Source organism: Hakea prostrata, unplaced genomic scaffold, assembly GCF_041222555.1.
Source record: "Hakea prostrata isolate BN-2017 unplaced genomic scaffold, UWA_Hpros_2 contig_29, whole genome shotgun sequence".
NCBI classification, from domain to species: Eukaryota; Viridiplantae; Streptophyta; class Magnoliopsida; order Proteales; family Proteaceae; genus Hakea; species Hakea prostrata.
Window position 1 is genome coordinate 247,443 of NW_028291148.1, and position 9,615 is coordinate 257,057.

A 9,615-nucleotide genomic window follows, 5' to 3' on the forward strand; every position below is an offset into this window, starting at 1 on the left:
ACAAAAATCAATCACAAGAAAAAGACACCAGAGGGGGGGAGAGTGTGGGGAACAACATTAAAAACAGAAATTACGTTTTAGAAAAATAAAAATAAAATAATATTATCAAAATTTGGATGACCCTAAGACGTTGCTTTTATGGTAACCGACCCTAAGACTTGAGAACAAAAAGAAAACATGGACAAAAAAAGAGAAGTAAATAAAGAAGAATAATCTTTTGTAAAGAAGGTTTAAAACCAGTCTATAACCACATTATAACTGCTTCTTCAATGCCCATCCCCCATGAATCCTTCTTAGCACCAGCCATTAGCTTTTCTCTTTTGTTCTTTGCAAGAAGTTACCATCCCTCTGCTTTATCTCCTGCTTTTCCTTTTCCTCCCCCCAAACCATACTTTATTCCCCTCCCACCCTTCTCCCCTCGAGCTCAGTTCATAAAAGAAGGTGATCCTCGTTGTTTTCACAAACAACATCTTTTCTCTTTTTAGTTTCTGTCTTCTTCACAACTCCCCCTCTTCAAAAAAAACACTATATCCCTTGTTCTCCTTGTATCTACAAGCCACTACCACAACTTTCTCTCTCTCTCTCTCTCTCTCTCTCTCTCCTCTCTCCCCCCCCCCCCCTCCTTTCTCACTCTGTCTCTGCAGAACATAAACGTGGGAGCTTTATAGAATAGAATCTGTTCAATAGAAGAGAAGATTTGGCAACATAGAAGATGGGTTCGCCTGCGGATCTAAGCTTAGACTGCAAGCCACATGGCTACTCTACCCCAGTGAAGCCATTTGGAGATCAAACTGAGCAAACCCAGAAGCTGGAAGACTTCATAGCATGTCTAGAGGAAGAAAGTCTCAAAATAGATGCATTTAAGCGTGAGCTACCCCTCTGCATGCAACTCCTGAATAAAGGTAACTATGGTTTCTACTTTTTTTTTTTTTTTTCTCTACTTGTTATCTTGTTTTCATTTTCTTGGGAGAAGTGAATGAGAAGATCTTCAAATTTGACAATTCAAGACAAGTGATCTTTGTTAGAGATGGAAGCATCAAGACAGCAGCTACAGAACTTCCGGACGAATCAAAGGTCGAGAATGATTCTTGAAGAATTCATACCAGTAAAGAATTCAAGCTCTGAAGGATCAGAGAAGGTTTCTGAGAAGTCTAGTTGGATGACTACAGCACAGTTGTGGAGCCAATCCAACGGACGAGGAGCTTTTCTTCCTTTTTCTAGAGAAAGGAAAACAAGTGCAAGTTCTACTCCAAGCGTTCTTCCAGAGTTGGCTCTTGGTACCAATGGGTCAGAGATGGAGGACAACAAATGCACAGAAACGGATAATGGCGCTTCTTGTTCGTTTGGGAGATCAGATAATTCTAGTATGGTTGGTGATGGAGGGACGATGATAGAACAGACAAAGGGAGAAAGAAATTCGGGTGAAGCACAAATTATGAACACAACACAAGCTCGTCGGAAAGCAAGGAGGTGTTGGTCGCCGGATTTGCACCGACGATTTGTTAATGCTCTTCAAATGTTGGGTGGCTCTCAAGGTCCCTTCTTCTTCTCCCTCCTCATGATTATTGTAGTTATTATCATTGATAACGATTGTATTTTTGTTACTTGTGGAAACAGTTGCCACCCCAAAGCAAATTAGAGACTTGATGAAGGTGGATGGTCTCACCAATGATGAAGTTAAGAGCCATTTACAGGTCTCTCTCTCTCTCTCTCTCTCTCTCGTGGTACGATGAAACATACAAAATAAACATGAGGAGGTACATGCGAGGGTACTTTCGGTTTTCACTTTATACCACCTTAGTCTGTTAGTAGTTTGGTTGAAGGAAAGTAAGATAATTTTGTGATCAATTATCTTTTCTTTTTCTTAATTTTTTGGATAAATTGTAATCTATTAACGCATATGACTGAATTATTTATTTGAAATTTTATTATATTTAATAAAGAAAGAAGCTATTAATTTGTGGAAAGAGTGTATCTCCCATTCTCAAAAAGATGAAGTCCGATGCTACGCAATTAAAACAATAAAGTTTACAATCAAATAGAAAAGTTTCTAGGAATATTTTACAAAACATTAAAGCTAGCTGCCTAGCTTGTGAGGATATTTAAGAATACAAGGGTTATTGATTTTTTTTTTCTCTGAACTACCCTTCATATCACCGTATGTCCTTGTTGTAAGTGTAGTAATCATTTTTTCCCTAGAAATAGGTAAGGCAAACTGGACACCTAAAAGTCCTAAACCCTCCCCCCACCCATGATACTAACTCATGCATTTTCATTGGTCAACAGGTTAATTTACCTAGGTCATGCTTCCTATAGAAAAATCAAATCCATTTAATAATGAATAATTTATAAGTTTCATTGAAATTGTATATGCAATAAAATCAAATTTACGAGTCAAGTATGAGATGATACGGAATTATATTATGTTGAAGTGTTATGTATTATGAGTATAGACTGAAGTTAGTTTTTATTTATGTATTTATTTATTCATTTCTTCATGTATTTATGTTTTTGGATGTGGTTTATCCAGCGTAGTTTAGGTGTATCTTAGTTACACCAAGATACTAACTATCATGTAATTTAAATATACGACAGAATTTAATTACTATTTCCAAGGAGATTTGAAGTTTTTACCTCTTATTTATTTATTTATTTATTTAATTATTTCTTCAAATGTGAACAGAAATATAGACTGCACACAAGAAGACCAGGTCCAAGCCCACAAGCAGTAGGAGCAGCAGGAACTCAGGTCGTGGTGTTGGGTGGGTTTTGGGTCCCACCTGAGTATGCAACGGCAGCAGCTGCTACACACACAACTGGCCCAGCCATCTATGGTGCACACTCAGCTTCCCATGCTTCCATTCACTGTAGTACACCAGGAATGCCCCAAGACTTGTATCCACCACCGCATCATGTTCAGTTGCACCACCCCACCCATAATTTCCACCATCAGCATCCCTATAAAGCTTCATCTCAGACACACAGCTCGCCAGAATCCAATGGAAGACCTGCAGGAGACGATTCAGAGACCATAGAAGATGGCAAGTCAGAGAGCAGCAACTTCAACAATGGTGACAGTGGCGAGAGTGGTGGTGAAAGGAAGAAGGAGAGAAAAGATTTGGCTTCTCTCAGAGATGATGGGGAGGAGAGTAATGGCAGTGAGATCACTCTCAAGTTCTAGATTGCTAGTCTTCTTTGTATAATAATAAATACTCGTGATTTTCAGAGGAATACATAAACAACTTGTTCAGCAAGTGCATGTAAAAATCCTTATCTTTATTTATTTATTTTTCAGATTTCTATTTGTATTTCCCTCAACAGTGGAAGTTTTAATTTCTCTTCTTTTTCATGCTCATGATGCGATGGAAGAGGGAAGGAAAGACGAACAACGGGAAAAATAACTGATCCTTCGTTGACTTCCATCTTGGGTATCTGATGCCCTAAGCCAACACTAAAGTCTTGGAATCTCACGAAATCTAAAATTTTGGATTTTGTTATTTTGGCTTTTCGAGTCCTTTAAAATTTTGAAATTGCCTAAGGAATGGTGTGGGAAAATTTAGACTCGAAGGATCAGGATTGGCTCTTTTAGGAATCCATCAAGAACCCAAGCTATGGTGTAAATTAGGTGTGCAAGTATGACCATAATGGTCCGAAGACCTTGGCCCTACGCCCCATGGGGAAGGTCAGTGTCAGGCCAAGGTTTGGGCCATCATTTGGGTTCAAAATTTTAGCCTTCCGAGGGTTGGTCATGGCTGAGCCAAGGTGGCTCTACTTAGGGCTCATTTCAGTCTCCGAGAATATGCAGGGTAGTTAGGTGGTTACGTAGATAAACTAATAAGTTTGAATAAAATAATGAATTGATTCAAGTTGAAAGAAAGAAAATAGAGTGGCTTAGAAAAATAAAAAGAATAATTTTTGGATATGCGAGAAAGAGAGGTGAGAGTATAGTTTTTTAGGAATCCAATGTGAAAGTTTGAGTAAAGAAATATTAGTAAATAGAGTGTAAGCATAGGAGAGTGATAAAAAATTGCGCTTAATTAAGTTTTTTACTAGGGCGCCCACTTGACCCAACTCGAGGCTATCACCTTGTAGGTTATCCTTTTGTATTTAGTAGGGCAAATATACATTGTTTTAATATTTTATGGTTAGACTTAGGGTTAAGGTTATAGTCAAGGTCAGGACAAGGTCAAGGTCAAAGTCAAAGTTAAGTGTTTAATGTGACTTGGCCCAACCCAGCGTGTAGGGTTGGGTCATGAGGTTTGAAAAACCAGTTAGACCCAATGCTGTTGCACCCCTAGTGGAAATTGAGGTATTGGTCTAATTCAAGATGATTTTAAAAGAAATGAAAAAGAATTGGTGATTCAACTATAGTTCAAGAAACAAGGATTAAGCTCAAGGGAAATAGAGATCATTGTAAATCAATTTCGATTCGGAATCACCAATCTATTGTTGGGTTTGGGTGTCTTGTATTCTGTGGGCCCATGTAATTATGGTTTTGGTTGTATTTGTAATTGAAACAGGGTTTGGGTCAATTACTATTATTGGGGTAACATTGTAATTACATTGGGATTAAGGTTTTAGGTTTCCCTATAAATAGTCTCTGTGGGATAACCTATAGGCATCAATCTCTATAGGAGATTGGGGAATCAATCCCTGTAGGAGATTGGGGAATCAATCCCTGTAGGAGATTGGGGTACCCATCCTGATAAGGATGGAGGGCAAGCAAAGGGTAGCACTTTGTGGGTGTGAGAGTGGTATGAGGTTTTCTGGAAATAGTGAAACTCTTTTTCTCTCTGGTGGACGTAGGCATGGTTTTGCCGAACCACATTAAATTTTTCTTGTGTGATTTGCTTGTGTTCTTCTCCATTCATGGTTGTGCATCCATTATCCCTAACAAGTGGTAACAAAGCATTCCTGGAGGGGATGTGGGTCATGCGTGTATAGCGGCAATGAGCTGTACGGGACACCCCAGGTGGGGGTGTGTGCCATGCTGGTTTAGTGATGGTGATAACAAAAACATTCCTGGAGGGGATGTTGGTCATGCGTGTATAGCAGCGATGAGCTGTACGGGACACCCTAGGTGGGGGTGTGTGCCATGCTAGTTTAATGATGGCGATAACAAAGCATTCCTGAAGGGGATGTGGGTCATGCGTGTATAGCGCCAATGAGCTGTACAGGACACCCCAGGTGGGGATGTGTGCCATGCTGGTTTAGTGATGGCGATAACAAAACATTCCTGGAGGTGATGTTGGTCATGCGTGTATAGCAACGATGAGCTGTACTGGACACCCCAGGTGGATGTGCGTCATGCTGGTTTAGTGATGGCGGTAACAAAAGCATCCCTGGAGGGGATGTGGGCCATGCAGTAAGGTGTGGTGAATACACAGAGTCTGGTGATTGCAGAGAGACATCATCAACGGTTTTCTTCAAGGTGGTTTGCAAAATTCAAGTCAAGGTGGAGATTGTTGGGTTTGGGTGTCTTGTATTTTGTGGGCCCATGTAATTATGGTTTTGGTTGTATTTGTAATTGAAACAGGGTTTGGGTCAATTACTATTACTGGGGTAACATTGTAATTACATTGGGATTAGGGTTTTAGGTTTCCCTATAAATAGTCTCTGTGGGATAACCTATAGGCAGCAATCTCTGTAGGAGATTGGGGAATCAATCCCTGTAGGAGATTGGGGTACCCATCCTGATAAGGATGGAGGGCAAGCAAAGGGTAGCACTTTGTGGGTGTGAGAGTGGTGTGAGGTTTCCTGGAAATAGTGAAACTCTTTTTCTCTCTGGTGGACGTAGGCATGGTTTTGCCAAACCACGTTAAATTTCCCTTGTGTGATTTGTTTGTATTCTTCTCCGTTCGTGGTTGTGCATCATTACTCGAATGTTTCATGGCTCATTAAGTGTAAAATCCAGCCCAAACCTAACCAGGACACCCTATTTTAACTGGAATAAAGAGAGACTTGTTTAATGTTAGACCTTGAAGTCGAACCTTGTTTTCAATGTTGTTATCCTTGAAAGCCTTAGGAGGCCATGTCCGGCCTTATCCTTACCCTGACCCGTCCTGGAAATTGTATTGTCTGTAGATCCAATAACCTGAAGTGGTGGGAAAAGTCCTTGTGGACCCTTTTGGTTGATGATTTGGTGTCGGAGCCCAAGCCCATGGACATTGACGATGATGCCCCTCACTTGAGAGCATAGTCAGTGTTAGTTTTGAATCTGCGCACCGAAGAGGGGTGAATTAGTTGAAATACATAATGAACTCCTCTGCACAATCCGAAGGTATTTCCCAAAACTAGACTTCTTGATGGACTTGTAGGAGAAAACCCCACTCAATTTGACCCCATATGGCCCTCCAAATCCCTATCCGAAGTTGCTGAACTATGTCTGGCAAATCCTGCTTGCTCATCGAAGAAGGTGAGCTTATTTGGTGAACCTAATGAACTTCCATGCTTAATCCAAAGGTATTTATGGAAACTAGACTTCTTGATTGACTTGTAGGAGAAAACCTCACTCAATTTGACCTTGTATAGCCTTCCAAATCCTTGTTCGAAGTTGTTGAACTATTCCTGAAAATTCTGTTGAAACCCTGTTGGTCAATACTGTTGGTCGATACTATCCACCAAAGGTATCGACCAACAAGCCCAGATTCGAATAAAAAGGTGCTTTTTGGATATTCCTTTCTCCTTTTTAAGTGAAACCTCAAACCTAAATCATTATTTCACTCATTTCAACATCTGAGAATGTGGGAAAGCTCCTCTAAGCCTCCTCCTTGGCTTGGGTGATGATCTTCTACAAGAATCATTGGCTCTCTTCTCTAATCTTTTCTCCAAGGTATGTAATCTCTCACTCTCTCTCTAATCTACTTCTAACCCATCTTGTTCTTGCTACTGAGTTCGTGAAGATGGTGTTGCAACCTTGCAACCACCTCTTCTACAAGCTCTTTTGCTTTGATTAAACCTCTTTTCATTCTTTCCATGCTATGTTTCTTATACTTGATGTTCTTGCTTTCTTATTTTGATTTCCTCTTCATGGAAACATGAGTTCATCTTCTTAACCTGATTTTTTTTAGCAATTAGGTCTGATTATATGTTATTAATTGCCTATATTCTGCTGCCCATCATTCCCTTAATTGAATTCATAAGTGCTCTTGCAATTGCAATCGATTTCATTGAAGAACATGATTCTTGCAAGTTTGAACCTAGGACCTCAATTTGGGGGTTTTCAATTTGACCATTGGATCATGTTAATTCTTGCTACATAGCCTCCTGCTACTGTTCCTAGCATTCCCTCCAAGTTTAGTATCGATCCGAGACCCGAAAGACCAATTTTGAGCCAAAACCAAAAAATCCCATTTTGCTGTCCAAGACTCTGTTGGTCAATACTATTTGTCGATACCATCAACCCAATGTATCAACCAACAAGGTTGCTGTCAGCAACTTTTGCCTAGTTTTGATCCGTTCGACCTCCGATTGTTTTGATTTCTTCTCTAATCCTTCATGTATGTTTGTTTAGGGCTTTAAGACTATAATTGGACCATTCTCTTATGACTTCGGATCATTCTTCACAATTTGAGGTAAGGACGGTTATTGCCATATAACATAGACTGTATGACTTTTACTGTTGTTGTTGGTAACTTAGTAGACTTAACTTATTAATTGATTTTAGACATCATATGACTACTGTAGTTACCTTATGACAGTAGCACCATGCTTAATTACTTGATTTATCATGTTTACTTATTCTTGTCATTTATTTATATCTTTGTATTATGAGATGTTATGAGATGTTTTCAATATGATAATGTATTGTTGATATGTAATGGATGGAATTAAGCATGTGATTGCTTAGGTATGATTTGGGATTGGGGAGTGCTCTACTGGTACTTCTGTCCTTGGACATCGGAGGGAATAGTATGGGATGTTCTCCGAAGATGCCCATCGACGCTTTCCTGGATCATTGGATGACATACATAGGACTTGTCTAGATGTATGGTTAGGATGTCCCTGTCATATCAGACCCGAATCAGAAGGGCATTGAGACCGAATGACTCGTGGTAGTAGTGTGGATTTGTGGGCGCTCAAGACCGGTAACCACTCCGTGAGAGGACATAAATTGCATTGCAGATACCTGAAAGGGGCCATTTATTGGTAGGGTTGCAAATGGCTAGACTTGGGCTCACGGGCGCTCAAGACCGGTGAAATGATCCGTGAGGGGACGTGAGAGCTTCCTGTCTACTATTTGTGGATGACCAATAGGGTTGATGAGTCCGGTGAGTAATATCCGTGACTCTAGTGTGAAGGATACCAGAAAAGATACTGAGAGGGGAGGAATGGACATATCTAGAACTGACATGATATGACTAATTAGATGACTTGCATTGGGCTAGGCTTTACCTTGACATGTGCCAATACTTAGACCAAATGGTGATGTGAGAGAGTGGTGACCGAAACCCCCAACCATGGATTTGTCCGAGAGGGATGCAAGACCCAATTCCCCCCGGTGATGAGTGACTGAAACTACCTAAAGAAGTATGGTGCTATGACTTAAAGCACGTCTACCCTAGATGACCAGCATACTTAGGGTTAGAATCATATATCATCATTGTCTCATATCATATTGCATCATGCTATGCTGTACATCATATGATTTGTGTTATTATGGAATAACTTTCCTTGCTGAGTTCTTTTGAACTCACTCCTTTTTGCAATATATTGTGTTAGACTTTTCTACAAGTACTACTACTGTTGATTATGACGATCAACACTTTGAGGACTAAGTTGGTGACTCATACCACTTTGGCTACGGTGACTACATCGGTGAAGGCTATCAGTTCAAGACTCATATTTGTCAGGAGTAGATCCAACCTGGCTTAGTTTCTTATGATTATGTTATTGAGGAGACATTGTATAAGTTAGAAGAAAGCTGTAACTTAGTTGTTTACCTTCTTATTTCCCTTCTTTGGAGATCTGGTTGTAATCTTTTCCTTATTTCAATCTACCTTCCACACACGTTTGTAGAGTATATTTCCCCTATACTCTATAGTTGTCTTTTGATTTGGTACTTGTTATTCTACACTCTGATGTTCTTTGTGATCCTTCTGTGATCATTTCTTGACTTTAATTATTAGATTACTTGAATACTATAAATTGTTCTTGCTTTTGATTATATTATTGTGATAAGTGGATATGATCGCTCCTAAACTGGATCTGTTGGGCTGTGGATCACTTCCGAGTAACCCAAATAGGGTACCCCCTGGGTGGATTTAGGGCGGGATGTGACATTAAGAATTACTTAATCGCATTTCAACTTTGGGATGAAGAATTATTGGTAGACAAGATACGGTCTGAGACATTCAACGTATGGGTTCCAATGCATAATGTTCCTTCATTGATAATCTCCCTGGACCTGGCTCGGTTGATTGGAGATAAGTTGGGTCGTTTAAGGAAGCAAAACTACCCACTAGACTAAGAGACATTGACAAGCCCATGTCTATCCATATAACTAGGAACATCTTCAGGATCGAGCTTCAATATTGCAATAAATGCACATGACATGTTCAGCGGAAATGGCACTGGTCGAATCAAGGTCTTAGTCGAGACTTGATCTCGACCGCT

General features: G+C 40.0%; 1 protein-coding gene across 1 annotated transcript; it reads left to right on the top strand.

Moving 5' to 3' along the window:
• The first annotated feature begins 647 nt into the window (after positions 1 to 647).
• On the top strand, positions 648 to 3,245 carry LOC148999177 (myb family transcription factor EFM-like). The gene is made up of 4 exons (XM_089141403.1): positions 648 to 902; positions 1,026 to 1,535; positions 1,618 to 1,694; positions 2,684 to 3,245. Exons 1-4 carry the CDS (start codon positions 713 to 715, stop codon positions 3,179 to 3,181), a joined length of 1,275 nt encoding a protein of 424 aa, XP_088997529.1. The 5' UTR covers positions 648 to 712; the 3' UTR covers positions 3,182 to 3,245.
• Positions 3,246 to 9,615: the final 6,370 nt, after the last annotated feature.

What these genes read in the sequence shown, in the direction of transcription:
- LOC148999177 (XM_089141403.1), top strand. Translation starts at nt 713, where the DNA reads ATGGGTTCGCCTGCGGATCTAAGCTTAGACTGCAAGCCACATGGCTAC. An exon ending in CATGCAACTCCTGAATAAAG is followed by an intron (nt 903 to 1,025) that starts GTAACTATGGTT and finishes GATCTTTGTTAG; the next exon opens with AGATGGAAGCATCAAGACAG. An exon ending in AAGTTAAGAGCCATTTACAG is followed by an intron (nt 1,695 to 2,683) that starts GTCTCTCTCTCT and finishes AAATGTGAACAG; the next exon opens with AAATATAGACTGCACACAAG.